Source organism: Hordeum vulgare, chromosome 4H, assembly GCF_904849725.1.
Source record: "Hordeum vulgare subsp. vulgare chromosome 4H, MorexV3_pseudomolecules_assembly, whole genome shotgun sequence".
Taxonomy (NCBI): Eukaryota; Viridiplantae; Streptophyta; class Magnoliopsida; order Poales; family Poaceae; genus Hordeum; species Hordeum vulgare.
This window is the reverse complement of record NC_058521.1, coordinates 610,182,473-610,204,740: the sequence shown is the minus strand read 5'-3', so window position 1 is coordinate 610,204,740 and position 22,268 is coordinate 610,182,473. Positions and strand designations below refer to the sequence as shown.

Sequence of the window (22,268 nt, the reverse complement as noted above, 5' to 3'; positions counted from 1 at the left end):
ACTGTAAAGTATATATATAATTTAGAGTATAAATTCATTCATTTTATTTCGTATGTAGTTTATAATAAGATCTTCATAAAACTTATATTCATAAACAGAAGGAGTACAAAACAAGAAGGTTGTATAGGGGTTGCCAGCGGGCTACCCCAACCACGCATGCGACGAAGGCCATGTAGAGCAATTCTCAAAAGAAGGGGTGGAATGAAGGGCTTGTGTGATTTTCTCTACTCTGGGGTCCGTTGCTTCGTCAAGCAAACCGCTTGTAATTCTCTTTCAGCATCTGAATGGAACATGTAGAGCAATTCTAAAAAGAATGATAAATCTCAAACGTTCTGATTTTAAGCATTGGCAATCCAAACTTTTCGCATTGCAATTTTAATTCACGCGAGGTAGATGGATGTATACTAGGTGCGTATCCATAAGTAGCTTCATGTGCTTGGTCAGCCGCATCCTTGGTATACAATAGGTGTGTTTAGTAGAGTACATGAAGGGTGCATGAACTCAACAGTTCTTTTCTCGACGCACTTTTTAATGTTTGATAGCTTGTACGAGGTCTCCTTAGCATGCATGAGCTCATCCCAAATACTCTCTTAACATGCACGAAGAGTGAACACTCTAACAGCTGTTCACTGATCAGCATACATGAGCGAAATAAACGACAATGTGCTTTAAAAAATGTTCAAAATTTTAAGAAAAAAAATAATTTTCAGACAATGTTCAGAACACCAAGAATTTTCAAGATTTCAAAAAATGTCCCGATTTTTAAAATTTGTATAAATTTTCAAAAAATGAACAAACTTACATTATTTTAAAATTTCAAAAACTGTCTGGATTTTCTAAAATTTCGATTTTCAAAAAATATTCAGATTTTCGAAATTTGTTTAAATTTCAAAAACGTTCAAACTTTTAAAAAAAACTTTGAAATTTCAAAAATGTTTAATTAAAAAATATATTTTCCCGTGTTTTAAAAAATCACATTTTTGGAATGTTCTGTTTACTTATTTAAAAATACTGGTTGCTTCAGTATCGCCCGACGTGTGAGATGCAAGCTATCAAACAGATTCTTAACTTTAACATGTCTCAGCATATATATCACTACCAAACAACATCAAATACATGTACTCAACGTGTCTACATGTATCAGAGAAGAACAACCATGCTGAGAATGCTCCAAACACACCCATAGAGGTGCAGGTTGAGAATGCTCCAAACACACCCATAGAGGTGCAGGTTGAGAATGCTCCAAACACACCCATAGAGGTGCCAGCAGCTACTCCCTTCGTAAAGAAATATAAGAGCATTTTATAGCGATCTAAACGCTCTTATATTTGTTTACCGGGGGAGTGCTACATCTTCTCCTTGCTTCTGTGCTTTGATTAGCTCTGATTTAGCTTTGCCCTAACAGCCATGACACCAACTGCCCAACCAACCAGCAGACTACCTACTAGCAGTTGCACTCACACTCACATGCTTCTTCTTTCTCTTTCTGCCAACACACAACACAAGCACATGCCATTAGTATTTTAGTACCCACCGGCAAGCATAGCAGAGGCAGTGAACAACCGGTGGAGGCCTCACCTCTTCTTCTCCTCCTCCTCTGTTGCTTTTGCTTTGCTTTGCTTTCAGGTTTAGTTCTTCTTTTCTTCTCTCCCGCATTTCTGGCATCCTTGACCTTCTTCACCAAACTTTTCTTGCTGCCGACCTGCTTCTGCTCCAGCTGGATCAATGATTGCCTCCTTCTGATTGATGTTCATCCAAAAATACTTGCACATTTCATCTCATTGCATTGCATTGCATGAGTAACAAAACGAAAAACTCGGTGACAGGCAGCAACGCCACTACATGGATGGATGTATGGCAGTGCAATACAATGGACCGTAAAATCCATTTCACAAAAATAATAGTGCTGGTAGTAAGAGACAACATCAAATGGATCGAGAGCAAAGGATCGTCATGGGCTCTCATAGCGGCCAACTGATAGCTGGTGAAGGTGGTCTCAACTCTTCTTGCCTTTTGCCTAACTAATTATCCACACTCTCAGCTCTAGTTTCAGTATGTTTCTTCTCGAACATGATTCTCGACCCTCTCTCCCACCCCAAATTCCCTTTCTCTTGACTTGGTTCTGTCCCAAATGGAATTGCCCTACATTTTCTGTCAATCTCTAAATTTCCAAACATCCCGTGTCATTCAATCCATAACAGAAGAACAAGTATGGGGCTATAATGGAATCTGTAATCCTCCCTTTCTTTAAGGTAAGAAGAATACTGGTAACAGCAAATCAAATGGAGTAACAGTTAGTTGTACAGATTATCATTATCAGAGGGGCAAAGTGCTAGCTCAGATCTGTCGTAAAACCAAATGCAATGCTATAGAGTGCTCATCACAATCAGAGTGACATAATGCAGGAAGGATGAGATGATGCCGAATTGATTCTCTTGTCAGTCAAGTACTAGCTTGATCTATGGGGTAACAATGCTGCGGTAGTAGCAGCAGCAGTAAATCTGTGTATACACAAGGAACGGGAAATCCTAAATGCTAGCCATAATTAAGATAAGAGACAAGGAATTTGGATCCATTCTGCTGCATTCTACTCCAAATCTCCCCAGAAAAGAATGGAATTTGATCAGGAAATACCAGCACTCTGTCTGTCTGTCTAGCGATGTGTTTGTAGTATATGGGCGGCGGAGATCTTGCTGCCCGGGAGGGAGTTCTAGGACTTGGCGGCGGCCGCCGTGGCGGAGCGGCGGGTCGGCCCTGTCTCCACGTCGCCGTCCTCCTTCTTCTCCACCACCACCCCCGTCCGCTCCTTGTCCTTGTCCTCCTCCCCTCCGGCGCTGTCGGGGGAGGCGGCGGGCTCGAGGTCGTCGCGGACGCGGAACGCGGCGTGGAGCACGACGACGGGGGCGCCGGCGGCGAGGGCGAAGAGGAGGTTGGGTATGGCATGAGCGGCGGCGAGGTCGGCGACGACGAGGACGACGAAGACGGCGGCGACGAGGCGGCGGTCGAGGAGGCGGCGTAGGAGCGCCGAGTTGGGGAAGGCCCGGAGGAGGCCCCCGTAGAGGAGCAGGCCCTTGGATGCGGCCATGAGGAAGAGCATGGAGGCGCGGTGGCGGGGCGCGAGGGAGGCCAGCAGCAGCGCCCACTGGATCACGGCGTAGTGGACGCGGAAGGTGCGGAGGTTGCGCACGGCGCGGACCGCCGCCGCCTCGGCGTCGGGCGCCGGGGAGAAGGCCGAGGGGCGGGGCGCGAAGCGGGTCAGCGCGCGCCGGCCGGTGCGCAAGCTCGCGCAGGCCCTGTCCAGCGCGCGGCGCACCGCGCCGGGGCCGTCGGCGGACATCCGGTGCCGGCGGGCGGGCGGGCGGGCGAGATCCGCGTCTCACCTTCGCTCTCTGGGTCTGTCTGTGTGGGTCTTGGTCTGGTCCGCTTTGGCCTTGGATCTAGGCCGAGGCCGAGGCCGACCCTCTCCCAGTCCCAACCTCAACAAAAATGCAATACAATTCTTCTCTTTACTTTTCAGCAAAAGAAATTTCAACTCCATCTGAGTCAGATGCCCTCACAAGCATTTAATTTAGTATTTTCTGCTCCATCTGTTCCTAAATATGAGTCTTTTTAGAGGTTTCATTAGTGGACTACATACGGATCTATATAGACGTAATATCAAGTGTAGATTCATTCATTTTGCTTCGTATGTAGACTCTTACTGAAATTTCTTAAAAGACTTATACTTAGGAACGGAGGGAGTATCTACTAGCTAAATGTACGTTCTCTTGCTATGAAAGTCATTTTTTTTTGTTATACATTATCAACTGTTTTAAACGCTTTTGCCACCGACACCATAATACGCGAGTTGGCGTAAAAAAAATTATTTTTTTAAAAAATATAAATATGCAATATAAATACAAACAAAGATACTGAAAAAAGCCACGGCAGAATAGAAAGCGAATATAAATATGCAAATTTTAAAAACAAAGATCCACGCGTGAAATGAAACAAGATCATAGAAGTTGATCATCACCAAAAATCTTACTATATAGATATGTTACATAGGATTCACACGCCACCGTCAGATATACAAAATTTGGCTCACCGAAGCACGCGGGGTTGCGGTGGCGACGACGCATCGGCAGAGGAGCTCACTCCTCGTCGCTAGAGACGAGGACGACGTAGACCTTGCCCCATTGCTTCGTGATGACCGGTCATTCCTCTTGGTTGGCGGCGAAGTCCCGTGCCTACACCAACCCCTTCTCGAGCAAGAGCCGGTCGATCTCGAGGTCCTGTCGACGCCAGTCCTCCTCCTCCTCCTCCCTCTCCTGCATCGAGCACGCGGCCATGGCCAGCTCAACGACGTTCGCCCCTGGATCAGGGAGGTAATCCTTCGGCCCAATGACTCCCCGCCGCTCCAGCTCCGCCTCCCTCTTCATCGCACGAAGCGACCGAAGATCCTCCGACACTGTTTTGAGTGAAGTTAGGTGCGTCTATGAGCTCGATGCACCGACGGAGGAGTTGCCAGCGATGGAAGAGCCGGAGGATAACCCACGACGGAGGAGCGCCTGCCTGCGATCGTACTCCTCCGACTCACGACGGAGGAGGGACACCGACGACTCAAGGCCATGGTTGGTGTACCGCAGGGCAGAGCGCTTCCTCACAACGCCTCCGCTCGCGGTCGTCGCTACCGCACTGGCTGGAGCTCCACATCCCGCCCCATATCATGGAGGATCGGTGGGTGGGGGTAACAAATTTTGGGCACCGACAACGAGAAGTTGAAGGGGGAAATGGGGAATCGTGTCGGCGGGGGCATAGGGTTTCGACCCGTATTGCGGCTGCGGGCCCGGATATATACTACCGGGGGGGTATGTTTCCGGACCACTATAAAAACTTTATGGGCTAGCCCAAGTACACGGGGTCTAATCTGATCTGTCCAAACCCATATACTCGTCGGAATTTTACGGGCTGCAAGATTTTACGGGCTCTTAGGTTACATATATGTAGAGGTTCTTGAGTAAATTTTACTTGTGCTTGTAATTTATGTACTCATATCCACTCACCTTCGTCAGTAAGTTGAAAAACAAAAGACTGCTTGAGGACTAAAAATATCAGAAAATTCTGGAGAGTCGTCGCTCACCACACCATCACAAAGACCAAAGTCTAAGAAAACAACAAGGCCCGAGAATCCAGTCCAATGTTATTACACGTTCTTCCAGATAAAATAAATTGGTTATCTTATCACAGCGTCCCCAAACTTCCGGGCAATTCCCAATCCAATTCTCGAATTCTGGGCAATAGTTAGTAGAGAGTCAATGGTGGTGACCGTGCCGAGCAAAACAATCCCAGGAGAAAGCACATGCTCGGATTTATGTTAACTCGGCATAATGCCAGCTAAAACATGCCAACCATTACCAGAAATCAGCTGGACAACTGAAGAGTCTCCACAAACAAAATCAGATTAGTACTTGCACTTGATTTGCTTAATATCTGGTATCAGTAAGCTGAAAATCCAAAAGCTGGTTCATTTAAGAGAGCAGCAGCATCAGTAAACAAACGCTTCGTGATTTACCTGGGTAACTCGTTATCAAAATATAAGAAAAAGAGAAGCTTGAGAGTAGAGCTTCAACGACGACGGACAACGGGAGCGTGATGCTCACCCATTTGCAAAGAAAAACCTACATGAGAGCAGCAAGACTCGAGATAAGGTCTCAAATATTATTATCACACGACCTTCCAGATCAATAAATAAATAAACTGGTTATCCGTGATACTTGTACTTCAAGATAATAGTAGTATAGGATCACAGCTCCCCCAAAGTTGTGGGCAGCCCGGTCACAATTCCCACGGAGGCCGGAAGCGACATCTCAGCTGAATTCCAGGAAACAATGGTGGCTGGCTGTGCCCAACGAAACAATCCCAGGAAAAAGCACATGCCGACCATAATAAGCAAGTAAAGATACATGGAGCATGAGCAGAAGCCACATGGAGGATAACCGAACGGCCTCCAGAAACAAAACAAAAACAGCTTACCGATTAAGTAGCTTCCCATGAGCAGAACGCATGCTTACCGATTTTTTGTAAAAAAACAGCTTCATAAGATAGATTAAGCATAACGCACAACAACAGCTCCAGAAACAAAAAACAGAACGCACAACAACCATTTAAAAAAAAAACATTGTGATGTTGACCGATTAAGTATGCCAGGTTCATTTGCTTCAGTGTTTTATAAATTTCACCATCGGTCAACCAAGCACTGATGGTTCGCAAGATCCTATCAAACAAATTCGGTGGAATAGACGAAAAAAACTAAAGGCAACAGCCATTCAGCAATCAAAAGAGCGAAGTAGGTGGTTAGTTCTCTTGAGCTTTTCACCTTTCCTTTATGACTGCAAAGGCAAAGTTAAACACCACAAATAATGTAGTTCTCCTTTTTTAAGCATGAGCAGATTAAGACAGTGGACAAGAAGATTGTGAATACATGTAAAGTGGTATGCACATCAGTTTGAATCAGGGCCTGGTTCATGCAAGATTGGAAGTGTGTTTCGCAATTTAGTGCATCGTGCAGCAAGACAAACACCCCAGATGATGGTGTGCGTGGCGTGACCAGAGTATTTGAACAGAAGAAGCAGTGGCTATACATGGTGGCTGACTGTGCCCAGCAAAACAATCCCTGGAGAAAGCACATGCTCAGATTTATCTCCCATGAAGCATCAACAGAAGCCGCATGGAGGTCAACCCAAAAGTCTCCAGAAACAAAAAACAAAAATAAACAAAACAGGTTAGTACATGCTTAGGTGAGTGCCAGATACTCAGGCAGAGACGACGACGCCTCAAGAACAATGCCCAGATTGATTATTTCATACAGCAAGGTAAAAACCAGAACAGAACAGAACATTCGCTCCCTGTTGCGGAGATTTGGTTGAACGATGTCTACTTTTGCCATACAATCCAACCATGGTGTGTCAAAAAGAGCTACAGGTACGGCAGAAAGGCGCAAGGCGCGACAACCAAAGAGAAAACAGACATTGTGATGATGACAGGTTAAGTATGCAAAGGTTCATTTGTTTCAGTGTTATAAATTTCACCATCGATCAACCTAGCACTGACGGTCCTGAAGATCTATCAAACGAATTCAGTAAATAGGCGAAGAAACTAAAGGCGACGAGCCATTCAACAATCAAAAGGGTGTCACTCGCTGGTACTGTATTCCCCCCTCCCCTCTTTTGACCGTGAATGCGGTGCTCTTGATATTGGCAGAACCAAAGGCCAAGTTGAACACCATAAATAATGCATCCATTTCCCCTTTTAACCATGAACAGCTTTACACGGTGGACAAAAAGATTGTGAATATATGTGAAATATGTACAATTGTACATCAATTTTAATCAGGCCATGGTTGATGCTCAATGGGAAGTATGTTATATTAGCAATTCAGTGCATTGTGCAGCAAGATAAACACCGCAAATGTGTGGCCAAATTATTTGCATAAAAATAGCAGTGGCCATACACTGACAGCTGAAACAAGCTAATATTTTTAGGTGTGCAGGACTGCAGAATTGCGAGTAGAGAACCAGCGCACATCAGAAGCAGTGGAGTTGCAAAATGGTTAAGAGACACACAAAGTGTCGAATTGCTGTAACCTATCCAACTACATATATCTTCGTAGGCATGACTGAATCCTGGTGCTTGGTCATGGCACTGAACAGCAAAACGGCGAAGCATAAGAAACACTGACAGCATGACTGAAACTCGCTAACTAATCACCATCGTCAAAATTCTTATGGTTATCCACCTATCAATCACGGAAAAGGCGCAACGAGACTTTGTCCATTTGATAGCATCACGGAGTGACAGAATGTATCATTTTCCAACGACATTGCATGTCCAAACGCAGAATGCATCCCTGCACTGAAATGTCCAAATGCAGGTGAGATTGGTGGGGATCAGAAATGTGAAATCCAGGACAAGAGAAATTACCAGTGCTGCCTGCATTGTTCTGTACCTGGCGGCAATGGGTATGGGTGGGTGGCTAGATGAGGCCGCGCTGGCGGGCGAGCGCGAGGAAGTCCTCCAAGGGATCCTGCTTGCTGGTGGTGGTGGTGGCGGCGGCGGTGGCGGTGGGGATCATGAGCACCGCCCTGTAGAGAGGATCGACGACGGCATGGGGTGGTTGCTCTGGCTGTTGCTGCTGCTTGGGGCTCGGGGTTGGGGTCGGGGTCGGGGTCGGGGTGCTGATCTTGGCGCCCCTGACCTTCCTGGTGCAAACCCTAGGCTTCCGGCAAGGTTTGGCGGCGGCGGCGTCGTCATCGGAGGAAGGAGGCGAGGGTGACTGGGGTACGGAGGGGGTGGCGGAGGGGGAGGGGGTGGGGGTGAAGGGGAGGCTGCACATGGTGATGGAGTCTTGCTGGGGGAGCTCGGGAGGGGTGGCGAAGACCTCCTCCCCGTCCTCGTCGTCCTCCCGCGCCTGCGAGGCGGAGACGGAGGGGGAGGGGGAGGGGGCGTTGGCGGCGCCGAGGAAGGAGGAGCTGGCGAGGATGTCCTCCTGGGAGGCCGAGATGTCGCCGCCGCACTCGAGCGCCACCTTCGCCATCGTCGGCCCGACCTCGGAAGCGGAGGCGGCCATGCTCGGAGACTGAACCTCTAGCTGTTGAAATCAGATCGACACTTGGTCAGTCAGCCCTCTTTCTCTCCATGTCTCTTGCCTCTCGGGAAAAGAAAAGTTAGGCCTCTTTCATTCAAATTCAAAGGATTTTCAAACGAATTCCGAAGGATCCTAATCCTAATAGTGTTTTTTTCCTGTGTCGGTTGCTTTTTATTTTTACACCGTAGTAATCGCAGATGCTCACATACACGCACGTACGCACACACGCGTACCCTATTCTTATGGGCACACTCGAGATGCTTAGCCGGTACAACTCGCGTCTCGTAGTCGACGGAAACACCTTCTTCCTCGTTTGACTTTTAGGATTGCAATTCATACGAATTTCCGTTATGATTTAATCGTACTAGATTTTATGAAGATTTTTTCCATTCACTCCTACCTCATATAAAGAAAAATGATTTGTGCGAAAGGCCTTCTAGATAAATTCGGGCATGGACACACTGGGTTGAAAAACCCGGGCAGGGCCAAGTCGGGCTTGTTGTTTAGGCCGGGCTTGGGCCTTGTTTTGCAGCCCGGAAGATAGTTCAGCTCGGGCTTTGCTTTTTCTGTATTTTGGGCCGGGCGTCGGGCCAAGCTTACACGCGTCTAGACTAGAAAACACCGACCTGGGCTTCCGGGCTTCGAGCTTGATTTTGTTCTATGCTCGGGCTTGAAAACATAGTGTATTTCGGACACCGTGGCGTAGCTATACACATCGACCTTGGCACCGACCAACATGCCGAGTGCCCACTCGAGGATCGTGTTTCATGTGACTGTGACTTGGATTAGAGGGTGCGCACCACACCAGCCCACCATTGTTGCGCCAGGCCGAGGATACCCCGACAACAGAATGGGTCATGCATGCCCTGACCCTCGGCCATACTCAAGATGAAATCCTCTGAAGATTTGGTGTACACTTTAAGGCACATATGAATGATTAGCATGTTATCCCTATTTGTAGGAGACATATTGGTAACCTTAGATACCCAGTGTCTATATAAGCCGGTGGGTTTAGTCTGTAGAGGCAATGTTTTTAGACTAGAGTTCATTCATACGATCTTGAGGTAGATCATTAGTACTTTGTATCCTATCCACAATCAATATAATACAAACATGATGTAGGGATTTTTATCGTGTCCCATTTTTTTCTGTTACTATCTAGTCAAGATCACCAGTTCGGGACCCCCTATCATAGATCCGTCAGTTTTAGCACAGACATTGGTAGCCCATACATGTCCCGTTGTGTGGTCGCAAAGGCTCAATGGATCTTCTTCGGATCAATGATGGCATCGACTATGGGAGTACCTTTTCCCTCGACGAGCCTTTTGCCTTTGGGAGCCTTGTGCTACACACCGACTCGTCGGTCGCCTTGGCCAGGTCGAGAACTGCTCCCCCTGCCATATCATCAGGTCTGGCAGTTTGGAGTACGCCACGGATTCTCGTGGCGAGCTTGGTTTTTTCGGGTTGGATGTTAGACCAGTCTGTAGATCCTATAAGCGAAGCCGCCCCGATGAGAGATTCAATCTCGGATCATGGCCATGGATCAAGCCATGCCTCGGCTCGAGCTTCAAGCTCGGACCTGACCTCTGCAATAAAGGACCAGACATCAGGCCTAATCAACAGAAGCCCCGAAGCTACGTCAGGTGGCACCTCGGGAAAACTACATGTAATTCCCACATATCGTCAGGATGTGGGCAAGGCCGACCTTACCCTACTGAATGAGGTGTTCGATGAGATTTAGAGGCATGAAATTTTTGATGATCATACCTCCGTCTACGATCAGATCGGAGGCAAACCAGGAGAAACATGAATCTTCTCCCCAGCCTCCACCCACCTAGTCGCTAGTGTTGATGACTTAAATGACATATTGGACTAGGCCTTCGACGAGATAGATGTCATGGACGAAGATGCCGGCGATGTGTCCTATTGCATATCACTCCTGGTCACCTCCAATAACGACAAGTGGGTGGCTACCTCCACCTACGATGTCTATATGGTAGACACCCCCAAGGATGGTGGAGGAGACAAAGAGCCATGTAGATGGACGACGTCGCATGCATGTTTTGCCTGGCTGGCTCGCTGACCGTACATTCTGCCTCGGAGATGTCATCACTGACCTAAGGTCGGGTGATGGCGGGAGCGCCCAATAACCGAAGCACAAGCTCGATGTTGAGGTGGCACTGACATCGAGCAACCCGCCTCTCGGACGGCGATAGGAAGGCCCGACTGCATCGATCGAGCCGATCATTGGTAGTGCAAGGCGACGACTGCTTATGGAGGAGGTGCCACAACCTCTGAATTCATGTCGTGGCGAAGGGGGTTCGTCCACCATTCACACAAGGGTGGCTGCACAGATTCTAGCGCTGCAACATTGACGATAGGAGTCGTTGTGGCCAGCCATTGTGTGCTTACGGAGTCGTGTGGGAGGGGGAGGGAAGGGGGTTCTGAAACACGTGGAATACCAATGATCGACCACTCAAAAGAGTGTGGACCGGATTATTTAAAAAATAGTGGTGTTGCAAAGTATTCACACGCCCGTAACGTTCCTCCTGCGACACGTGTTCTGCATGCACAACCACTAATACACCAATATATATAATGACATATATTTGAATTTAATTATTACCAGCCTAACTAAAATGCCAAATGTTATCATCTATACACGGGAACATCCAACCGTGCATCTACCATCTAAAAATGGAACTCCAATTCTACGAGTTTGCATTGAAACATCTGATTTTGTCTTGGATTAATCCGGTTGGAACAAATTGAAGCATCAGTTTCTAAATAGTGTACATCCCAAATTCGATTCAACACTATCAAATTTAACTGGTCAATACATGTCAATATAACACAACATGTCGAGTTTCATGAATTATTAACTTCACTAACATTTTATAAAATTTAAATAATCCAGTACAAAAAATGTACCTGGGTCGGGGCGTCTAACTTTTCATCAACACATGTGATATCTATTCTGATCATTGTAGCGCTGATTTTGTTTCAAGCCCACTGATATTTGGCTTCTGGCGAGGATTGGCGATGCCATCATCGGAGGGAGGAGGCATGGGCGACTGGGTCTGGGAGGGGGTGGGGGTGAATGGGAGGCTGCACTTGGTGATGGGGTCTTGCTGGGGTGGTCAGGAGAGGTGGCGAAGACCTCCTCCTCCTCCTTGTCCTGCCGTGCCTGCGAGGCAAAGGCGGATGGAGCATTACCGGCGTCGAGGAAGGGGGATTTGGCGAGGATGTCCTCGTGGGAAGCCGAGATGTCGCCGCCGCACTCCAACACCATCTTCACCATCATCGGCTTGACCTTGAAAGTGGAGGCGGTCGTGGCCGCAGTGGTAGGAGAGGAACGGGGAGGAGGCTTACCAGACTGAACCTGTACCTATTGAAAAGATATGGAAAATTCTACAATTAAGTAACTCTAGCAAATAACTTAAGGGGTTTTTGATCCGCATAAAATATTATGAAAGATATACTCCCGCTGTGTGATTTCGTACAGAGTGAGTTTTTTTGAAAAACAGGTTAAACCCCCGACATCTGCATCAATCAATGCATGCATCAATCTTTATTAATTATTCAACAAAAATCAGGCAAGAACATAAATAAGGCCACCCGAAGCCACCATCATCAAACCAATACATGCACACATTTTAGAAGCCACCACCATCATCGAACCGCTGGCCCATCTCTAGGAAAGAGATATGCGTCATCCTTTCTAGTCCGGCCATCCATTGGAGTCACCACGGTGTCCAACGACGGCGCCACCGCCCCGGACTAGTCCATCCAGGCGCTTCTGTCACCGAGACTCAGTTGCACCAAGCCGCCAAGACCCGACAACGTCGAGGCAGTGGATACAACACCGCTCCTCCCGCCAACCTCCACAGCTGGAGCCACCACGCGGAGCTCACAACCCACAAAAACTCCACCCCGAACACCCAAGCCTCCCTCCATGGAGGGTACGACGCGCAAGGCGCTGCTGTCGTCCAATCCAAGACGGGTTTTGGACTTTCGTCCAGAAGGGGGTCGGAGGAGGATAGGAGGGACCTCGGCTTCGACTCTAAGGACGATAAGGATGTCCTGGTCGTCACAGATGCCGGACCGAGATAGCGAACATAAGTTTCCTCCGGTTCCCATCCTATACAACCAACATCTGTCTGCTCCGGATCTGACAACGAGCCATGAACTGAAACCTACGGAGAATAAAGTGCCATGGGGCTCAACCTGCCAACAAGGAAGATTGAGGAAAGCCTCCGGCGCAGATCTATCTGGGTGCCACATCTAGGAGGATCTGACCTAGCCGACGACGAATACCACCACCCCATGCTGCCCGACGACGTCTGAGCACCAGATCTAAAATGATCCAACCCAAACCCAGCGACGCAAGCGACCACTAGGTCTTGCCCACCGCGCAGCTGCCATACCGCGCCTCGAGCACGTACACCAGCCGTTGACACACCCTGCGTTGTCTTATGAACCTTTGTGTTTTAGCAAATCCCGAACACTCCATGGTTCCGAAGATACCAAATACTTTTATGTTTTTTCTTTGCCCTTTTTATGCTAGATAAAGAGTGCAAATAAGGGAGCACAACTTCCTCTGTGTTTCTCTCGTCCTTCCTTTTGTTCTTGTGTAAATTTTAGCCTTTGATCTTTTTCAGTACAAATTAGTTGCTCCTCTTCTTCATGTTCCTTATCTTCCTTCTCTTCTTGTTTCTTCCGTCCTTCCTCTTCTTGTCTTTGTCCGTTTTTCTCCACTACCTCCATGTGCCTCTTAGCCGTGATTTTGCTACGTTCTTCTCGTTACAAGGAAGAAAATTTAGTTGTTTTCATTTTGACCGCATCCAATTGTGGCATCACGATAGTGCCCTAGTAAGATAGCCCTAAATATACACTTTGTTCATACACATTTTCATGTTTCACGCATTCCTTATTCTCATAATCCTTTTGTTTCTTTTGTTACCCGCATTTGTCTTGGTCTTTAGTCTATCAATTCCTTATTCTAATTCATTTTTCCTGCCTTCCCATTTTCTTGATCCAGAGTAGCCTTCTCCATAAATCATTGAGCCAATAGCCAAACTACCACTAGTCAAAACCAAACATGCCAAAATACCACTAGTAAAAGCCAACTTGCCAAAATAGCACTGGTTCATAACTGAGACTAACATCATCTGAAAAAGACTTGAATGCCCTTACCTCTTCAACATAGAAAACAGACACAAAATGGTTCATATAAGTCACGACACAGTATAGCATACCAAAAGAGCACCTCCTGTACACCATTGTGCCTACTATGCATGCATACACGGTTGCAAACAGTCTTAGTACTGACTCCGATTACATAACATCTAATTAATCTACTACAAGTTATAATCTAGGACGGTCAACATCCAAAAGCTTCCTGATATCCTCCTTCACATGGCATTGCTGTTTTGAGAGAAAACAAAGTAAAGATCAGGATGAAGGCAATTTGGAATCCGAATGTTTTCACAGAAAAATCATGCTTCTCACAATCAAATGAACTGAACTCACAGAAGAGGGCTAGGAGCAGCAATTTTGCTCCTTGTAGATGCACTAGGAGGTGTTGAAGCAATTGCAATAGCTGCTGCTCTTTGCCTTGTCATTGGACTTGTAGGACTACCAAGCTGAGTACCTTGCTTAGTTGGTGTCTTAGGAGAAGAAGTAGTTGTGATGCTTGCTTCAACCTTTGATTTTTTCCTACAGTTCAATACAATTAATATGCAAGACATTTGGCAGCAAGTGAAAGAAATTTCGACTCATGAAATAATTACCGTGGAGGAGTAGCATCTCGGTCCGCGTCACTTTCAATCTCTGGCTCCTTGCATGTCTTTCGAAGATGACCTAATGCTCCACACCTTTTGCATTTGTGTTTTCTGCCAGTTCCACCTTCAGTGTAATTCTTTATCCTCCTAGTTCTTGGACGTCCAGCACTCTTGGTAAGCTTGGGAGGGATCATATCAAATCCAGGATTTACCTTGGGCCATTGGGACCTACCCCTAATTGGCATGAGAATTCCCTCATATGCCGCTTTGAACCTTGCCACTGAGAAGCACTCATCAATATAATCCTCTAGCTTGGCTTTTTTGGAGAATATGAACCGAAGAGCATGTGTGCATGACTTACCACAAATCTGCCATCTTCTACAAGAGCACTCGTTTTTCTCCAAGTTAACGGTGTGCCTCCATCCATTTCCTGAAATCTCAGCTATATTTGGTGATGCCCTTGCTTCCAAATAGTGCAGCCCCTTGCTTTTCAAATTCAACTCCTTTATCACACTAGGTAGTATGTAACCTAGCAGCGTTTCGGCAACGGCTCTCCTTTTCTTGAACAATTTCATTATCATTTCCCTCAGGTTGTCCAAAATCTCAACAAGTGCAAGTTGCTTCATGTCCTTAATCCAATTATTGAAGACCTCTGCCAAATTATTGCAGACATACTCAACTTTTGTCATTGCTGAAAATTTGCTTCTTGTCCACACACGGTTGTGATGCATATTCAAATAGGCTATTGCTTCAACACTTTGTGCTTGTATTTCTGCCATCCTAGATGCATGCTTCTCTACTTTATAGGTCCAAGCTGCAGGCCACATATTATCTAGTATGTCACCTTTGAACTTTTTCTTGAAGTTAAGCATTAGATGCATCATGCATTCTCTATGTTCACAATTTGGGTAGACCTTAGAAATGGCATTCTCCAACCCCTTACATGCATCTGTATGGATTACAAGCCCTTGTGGCTCTCCAACAGCCAATTTCAGCTGCTCCATGAACCATACCCAATTTTCTGTATTTTCTTTCTCAAATATTCCAAATGCTACCGGAAACATCCAACTATGCCCATCCACACCAATTGCGGCTGCCAATTGTCCGGTATATTTCCCACTAAGAAATGTTGCATCAACCCCCAAATATGGTCTACACCCTGCCAAGAACCCATCAATGCATGGCTTGAAGGCAATGAACAACCTATTGAAAACATGCACAACGTCACTCCTTTTGTTGGTAGTTGTTTTTATGTCTATCTCAAATATACTTCCAGGATTGGTTGCCAACAATTCGGCTCTAAAGTTCCACAATTGCTTGAAATTCTCCTTATATGTACCTTCCAATTGATCCTTTGCACGAGCTCTTCCTTTCCAAACATCGGTGTACTGAAGCTTAATATCATACTCCTTTTGCAAAGTTTCTCTAAGTTGTTTTGCACTCACCGTGGGATTCTCCTCAAGTGTAGCATTCCCTTTATCAGCAAGCCAATCTCTATTTGCCATTCCTTTGCTGCAATTGGTACTCCCACAAGTATGGCCAAAAGGGAGTTTTTTTACCTACAATAACATTAAGAAACATAAGTGCCAAATAAACAACAGTAAAAAGAAAGAAATCAACAATAACATAAGCTCTAAATCTTTGAGGGTCACTATACAATGAGAGCTCCTATACAATACCATGAAAGTTTTTGTGTTAGGTAATTTTGAGGCATGTATCCTCCATGGGCAATCCTCATCAGTGCAATTAGCCCTAAATCTTTGAGGGTCACTATACTGCGTGCCAAAGGACCAATCTTCTCTAATTGCTAATTGTCTCAAAGCAACTTTAAATGCTTTAGAGTTAGGAAATGTGGCTCCTACTTCAATTCGAGGATTGTTTTTATCATGGATATAAGTAGGAGCCATATTGTTCGCAAGTAAAGCCTCATCATCCCCTCGCACATGTTGTGGATCATAAGAGTTGTCCACATCCAGTGTTCCCAATGGAACTCTTGCAGCCTTTGGCTCGACATTCTTTTGTGGCTCAGCATTCTCCTTTGACTCAACATTCTCCTCATGCAAATAGGTGCTCTCCTCGTTGCATCCCACAGGCTCATCATCCTCGTACTCCCCTTCATAGGCTTGCTTAGGCCAAGCAAAGAATGGAGCGTGAACTGGCTGATCATCCATCTCCTCGGTCATAACATGGGCTGGTTCATTCTGTTGTTGTTTACTCTCAATGGTCACACCGAACCTTACTATTTTTGTGTTAGAACATATGTCAAACAATTGAGCTATCTCTGATTCAGAGATCAATGGGACGGTGTTACCTCCGGATCCATACCAAATGACCATTCTCTGATCAGCAGACCATGTGTACCTCCCCTCCACAACCTCCTTTATCCGCGCAATGGACAAGCCCCGACCAGCCAGAAAATTCCATGTTCTGCCCCTTGTATACACTTTTCTGCCGTCTACAACCGTCAAGTAAGATTGAACATCTATTTCTACTTTGAAACGCCCATCGAATCTAAAAATGGAAACAGAGGATCATCATTTAGAATAAAAACATCAGATTTAAAGCATCAGATATTCACCCAGAGGGCCAGCAGCAAGGCCGTCGCTGGCCTGGTCGAGGGGCGAGCGGGAGGGCCAGCAGCAAGGCCGTCGAGGGCCTGGTCGAGGGGCGAGCGGGAGGGCGGCGTCGGGACCCTGGAGAGCGGGAGGGCGGCCTCGTCGGGGGCGAGCGGAGGGCCTGGTCGAGCGGGAGGACGGCCTCGTCGGGGGCGAGCGGAGGGCGGCCTCGTCGGGGGCGAGCGGGAGGGCGGCGTCGTCGGGGGCGAGCGGGAGGGCGGCGTCGTCGGGGGCGAAGCTAGGGGAGGGCGGCGGAGCGAGCGGGAGGGCGGCGGGGCGAGCGGACGCACGCCATGGATAGAGACCGGGAGATGGGGAATACGGGACTAGGTTGAGAGATCAGGGGCATTTTGGAAATACCCAAAAAAACTGACAGATGCTAACGGTTTGACTAACAGAATATGTTTGACATCTAACGGAAGTGTTATTCTGGTCTGAAAAACTAAGAGAGCAGTGTTATTTTGGCACTTTGGTTTTTTATAGTGGTATTTTGACACTTGCGGTTTTCATTAGTGGTATAGTGGCAATTTTCTCTAAATCATTCCACTAACGGGGCTAGACACTTCCTTTTGAGAGACAACTAATTCCGTGCGAAGGGAGTGGATACCATGCGTAGATGGCTCAACTCCATATTCCAGGACACCGGATTTCTTTAATTCTTCTCACACCCGGTAGAAATCTAATAATATTCATATCATGCAGAATTTGCATACTTATTATATATGCTACTAGAATTATAGATCCAGTGTCACACTATATTGCACTAGGTGTTCCGTCAAACTTACATTAAAGTGCCAGATAATCATCTATTGTTTTGGATCAATGAGAAAAGAACACAAAATTCATGCCAGACACACACCAACAATCTGCGTGACGTTGATCCAGGTGACTTTGGTTCATAAATTGTGTCGTCATAACAAATGGCAATCGTTGTACGTACCTCGCTAGTGCATACAAACACTATATATGTTCAGTTTCTCAAGGAATTCAACCATACAAGTAAACTTATATTAAATAACTAGATAATCGTTTATTGCTTTGGAGAAGGGGAAAATAACCCCGAATTTCATTTGTTATGCGAAATACGATACATCAAAACCAAAATAGCATACAACATCATATCAGAGTGATGAGAAAAAAAACATATTCTTGATTATTCATAGGACTGAAATACATTCAGGGCTTACAAACACACAATGGCATGATATATGCTCCATTTATTTTATAGACTAGGATGCATGTCTAGAAAGTCAACCAAGTCCTTGGTTTATGCACTCATATTCCGTGTAATCAATCAATTGTGGTTGCTCTCCCAGAACTGAGCCTGGAGATAGTCTATTGTATTCTTTTCAACCTGAAATGCCTTGGAAAGAACATCATCCGATATTGGTGGGTCTGACCCAAACACTGCATTGGCAATTGTGATAGCCCCTGGGTTCTGGCTACTGAGCGCGGCAATTGCAACGGCAGGCTGGTGGGGGTTCGGGTTGAATTGGAAGTGGATGAGCCCCACGGGAAAGACAAACACATCACCTTTGTTGAGCACCTTGGAAAGGAACTTGTTTCTGTTGGGGGCGGGCTGGTTGGATGTGACAAAGCCAACGTACAGTGTCCCCTCGAGCACCGTGAGGATCTCAGTGGCGCGAGGGTGCGTATGTGGTGGGTTCTGGCCCAAGGGAGCATAGTCGATGCGTGCAATTGAGATTCCGAGGGTGTTGAGTCCAGCAATCTGCATGACGTTGATCAAAGTGACGTTGGATCCAACCTTGTTGGTCACCCTAGGCTTGTCGAGGTTGGCTGCCTTGAAGAAGTCATCTGCATTAACTTCCATCGGGTTCTTGCAAACGAACCCATTGACACGCACTGGGTGCATAAAGGAGATGTAACATGTGAGATTAGAAGTTACAAAGTCATTCCAACTTGCATATAATTTTCAGAATCTAATAGCAACATATGTATCTGGCGATAACATGACATGAAACCATGGAGTACGTTGTACCTGGTGAATGCATGTCGGCGACACAAAAGTCCTGGAGTGGGTCAGGATCGGACGCAATGGCCTGCCATGAGACCAAGGCAAGAAGGGCAGCAAGGAGAAGGATGGAAGAGGAGGTTGCCATTTGAGTTAATTAGTTTCTTTGGCTCTTCTTTTCTCTTGTGTTCCTGTTTGTGTTTGTGGCGTGAGTGATGCTTTGAACATGCAGGGGTATATGTGTTTATATAGGCGTAGTGATCTGTGTACGAATATAGTAAGCAATAGAAATAGTCAGGTGGAACCGATCAACAGATTGAAACGATCTCTAGCTGTTGATTAAATTATTTTCCAAAAGCTTTACAAGTTCCCCTTTACACGTTTTTCCTTGAATGAAGCGATCCGGCGTATACAATAGGAAAAGGAATAAATCAACTCTATGTGATGTACTCCATCCGTTCTTAAATATAAGTCTTTGTAGAGATTTCACTAGTGGACTACATACAGATGTATATAAACATATTTTAGAGTATAGATTCAATCATTTTGTTTCGTATGTAGACCCTTAGTGAAATCGCTTAAAAGACTTATATTTAGGAACGGAGGGAGTACGACTCAGTAGTAACCAGGATTGTTTGTCCACAATGCATGCATGGCTAATTCCAGGAAAGTTCACCACCCATCACCATTATTAATGAAGGAAAATATTTGTAAACAAGAAACATCCGGCAGGATAAACAAATGAGTTCGACTAGTTCAGTTATCTTTTTGTGAATGGAATCGACTAGTTCAATTAGATATCTAAATATCCTGCGTTTCTACCTGGTCATAGTCTGAACTGGTGCACACGAAATCAGTCAAAGAGCAGTTGAGCAGTTGAGAAAAGCTGACATGCATAGACAAAGTCACCTACTAATGCGTGGGCTTCATGGGTTCATGACTTTTGAAGACATATGGACTCACTACTACGCTTATTCTTTCCAAAACTTGGTATATGATCCCTAAAATCAAGCATTTCAAACTATGCAATTATATAGTATTTGGCAACAGATTTGTCAAGAAATCCACCTGCTATTTGTAGCAGCCCCTGTTATCATCACGTCGATCAGATATTTACTTGGTCAAATCTTCTCGCAGTGGTTGAGTATTTGGAGGAAGAAGCAACGACATTACTGGACGAGCCTATCTAACCAAATGGAGAGCTATGAGCATGGAGCTGAGCAGGTACATTTCATATCTGCAAGAGTAGTTTGTTTCCTCTTGCTACAAGTTTAATCATGACCACCAACGGCTCGCCCCGTGCGCTCTGCTGCCGTCCGCATCGCCGGTGCCTGCCCCCGTTGACCGACCGCATCGCCGGTTTCCATCCCCGTCGTCCGTCCGCATCGCCGGTTTCCACCCCCGTCGGCCGTCCACATCGCTGGTTCCAGCCTCCTCTTGTCGTCCTCGTCGTCGTCTGCTACCATGGACGGGCCGTGCGTATACAAGGGTTGCAACCATCATCTAAAGCAGCTTCAAAAGTTGTGAAAAAAAGATTCAACCATAGACAGAAATAGTTTCAATCGGCTCTGCCCAGCAAGGAAAGCTGCAACCGTAATTGCATTTTGCTACTGCCGGCTAACTTTTTTGCTACATCCATCAAGGTGGACCTGCGACCTAGAGACGGCTGCGACGATTTTTTGCTGCAATCGTAGTTGCATTTTGTTAGTACCGGCAAACTTTTTTGCTACATTCATCAGGACGGTGTTGCGACCTTGCGACGACGACGATGATGATTTTGCTGCAACCATATTTGGATTACCACAATGCTTCACGGGAGGCGAGATGTTGGTTGTGAGTTGCTGCGAACCACGACGTCAGCGGCGAACGCGGTGAGCAGGCTGATAATGGGGACGACGACGACGAGAGCGCGGGGAGCCTGCGGGTAACGCCGCATGCGAGATGTAGGGAGGCAGGACCGGGGTGTTGGTTGAGATGCTAGAGGAGGACGAAGGAGTAGGGAAGATCCAACGACGCGAGAGCCTCCAATCATAGGGCTGCGCTGCGACCAGTCAAGTTTTCGGGCCGGTGCGCCAGCGCCGGTACTGCCCATAAATCTAAGAGCATCTCCAATAGATGGTCCAAAATTTGGCGGTCCAAAATCAAAGATGTAAAATTTGGACTGCCAAAAAGTACGTTTTGGAGCTTCGAAAAAAGCTCAACTCCAACAGATGGTCCAAATTGATGGTCGAAAAGAGCAACTCCAATAGATGGTCCAAAATGAAGATGTAAAATTTCTTAAAACGACAAACTACTAGTCCATTCAACATAGTTCAAACATCAAATTCAACATAGCTTCATACATGAAATTCAACTACTACTTCAAACTACTAGATAAACTACTCCTTATAGTCGGAGCTGCGGAACTGCTCCCAGAACTCCTCCTTCTCCGGGTCGTCGCACCCCTCCTCGTCGCCCTCCTCCTCCGAGAAGTCTGCCCAGTCCTCCTCGGAAGAGGACTCGATGGGGATCACCGTCGAGGGACCGGCCTCGCGCGTCCTCCTTCTTCTTCAGCTCCGCCTCACGCTTCCAGTAGTGCTCCAGCTCGGCCTCGACGTACTCCGGATGCTCCTGAGCAAACCTCGCCATCGCTTCCTCGTCGGTCTCGCCGGCATTCACGACAACCGACAGCTTCTTCGTCGCCTTCTTCTTCGTCGTGATCTCCTTCATCTTGATGCCTTGCGGCACAAGCATCTCCGCTTCCACCCGACTCTCGATCTCTGGAAAGTTGAGGTGCTCCCGAGGCCTCTCGGCACGCCACACCGCCACGTCGTAGGCATGCGCGGCCTCGTGGGCGGAGGGGTACGTGCCGATCCACCAACGCCTCCCAGCATCGGAGAACTCCACTCCCCAGTTACCGGAGGGCTTCTGCCTCATGCCGAAGAAGCCCGAGTTGCCCTTCGGCGTCTTCTTCAGCGCCATCGGAGAGCGGTGAGAGCGGTGGAGCGGCGGCGGCATGCGGCCGGAGCGGTGACGGACGGAGCCGGGCGGGGCGGAGCTGCGGGACGGTGGCGGACGGAGCCGGGCGGGGCGGAGCTGAGGGGCGGCGGACGGGACGGGGCGGACGAGGCGGCGACGGGTTGTGGAGGCGGCGGGGCGGCGTGGAAACAGTGGTGTGGGGCGGGGCGGGGCCGGATCTGATGCGGGCGGCGTCCGGCGGGGCGGCGGCGGGTTGTGGAGGCGGCGGGGCGGCGGCGGACGGGCGGAAGGTCGCGAGCGGGCGGGCGGGAAAG

At 47.2% G+C, this 22,268-nt stretch overlaps 2 protein-coding genes, 2 long non-coding RNA genes and 1 pseudogene across 5 annotated transcripts; all 5 read right to left on the bottom strand.

Moving 5' to 3' along the window:
- Positions 1 to 1,064: 1,064 nt before the first annotated feature.
- Positions 1,065 to 1,620, bottom strand: LOC123447628. The gene is made up of 2 exons (XR_006631524.1): positions 1,579 to 1,620; positions 1,065 to 1,486 (listed from the first exon to the last, which is right to left on the bottom strand). It is a non-coding gene; the product is annotated as an uncharacterized LOC123447628 (long non-coding RNA).
- A 780-nt stretch (positions 1,621 to 2,400) lies between these two features.
- On the bottom strand, positions 2,401 to 3,378 carry LOC123447627 (PRA1 family protein B2-like). The gene has a single exon (XM_045124234.1). The coding sequence runs from the start codon at positions 3,335 to 3,337 to the stop codon at positions 2,711 to 2,713; it is 627 nt and encodes a 208-aa protein (XP_044980169.1). The 5' UTR covers positions 3,338 to 3,378; the 3' UTR covers positions 2,401 to 2,710.
- Positions 3,379 to 4,728: 1,350 nt separating this feature from the next.
- LOC123450138 lies at positions 4,729 to 8,340 on the bottom strand. Of its 2 annotated transcripts, XR_006632073.1 has the most exons (3): positions 7,988 to 8,278; positions 5,398 to 7,893; positions 4,729 to 5,272 (listed from the first exon to the last, which is right to left on the bottom strand). It is a non-coding gene; the product is annotated as an uncharacterized LOC123450138 (long non-coding RNA). The 2 variants fall into 2 exon arrangements; XR_006632072.1 differs by lacking the exon at positions 4,729 to 5,272 and having other exon boundaries at positions 7,382 to 7,893; positions 7,988 to 8,340.
- Positions 8,341 to 18,151: 9,811 nt separating this feature from the next.
- On the bottom strand, positions 18,152 to 19,198 carry LOC123447625 (germin-like protein 8-5). Its single transcript, XM_045124233.1, has 2 exons — positions 19,024 to 19,198; positions 18,152 to 18,887 (listed from the first exon to the last, which is right to left on the bottom strand). The coding sequence occupies exons 1-2, from the start codon at positions 19,142 to 19,144 to the stop codon at positions 18,319 to 18,321; spliced, it is 690 nt and encodes a 229-aa protein (XP_044980168.1). The 5' UTR covers positions 19,145 to 19,198; the 3' UTR covers positions 18,152 to 18,318.
- A 2,176-nt stretch (positions 19,199 to 21,374) lies between these two features.
- On the bottom strand, positions 21,375 to 21,957 carry LOC123448038 (annotated as a pseudogene).
- Between the last annotated feature and the right edge of the window lie 311 nt (positions 21,958 to 22,268).

Coding starts and splice junctions, on each gene's coding strand:
- LOC123447627 (XM_045124234.1), bottom strand. CDS start 3,337: ATGTCCGCCGACGGCCCCGGCGCGGTGCGCCGCGCGCTGGACAGGGCC.
- LOC123447625 (XM_045124233.1), bottom strand. CDS start 19,144: ATGGCAACCTCCTCTTCCATCCTTCTCCTTGCTGCCCTTCTTGCCTTG. Junction 18,888..19,023: donor CGCCGACATGCATTCACCAG/GTACAACGTACT, acceptor TTATGCACCCAG/TGCGTGTCAATGGGTTCGTT.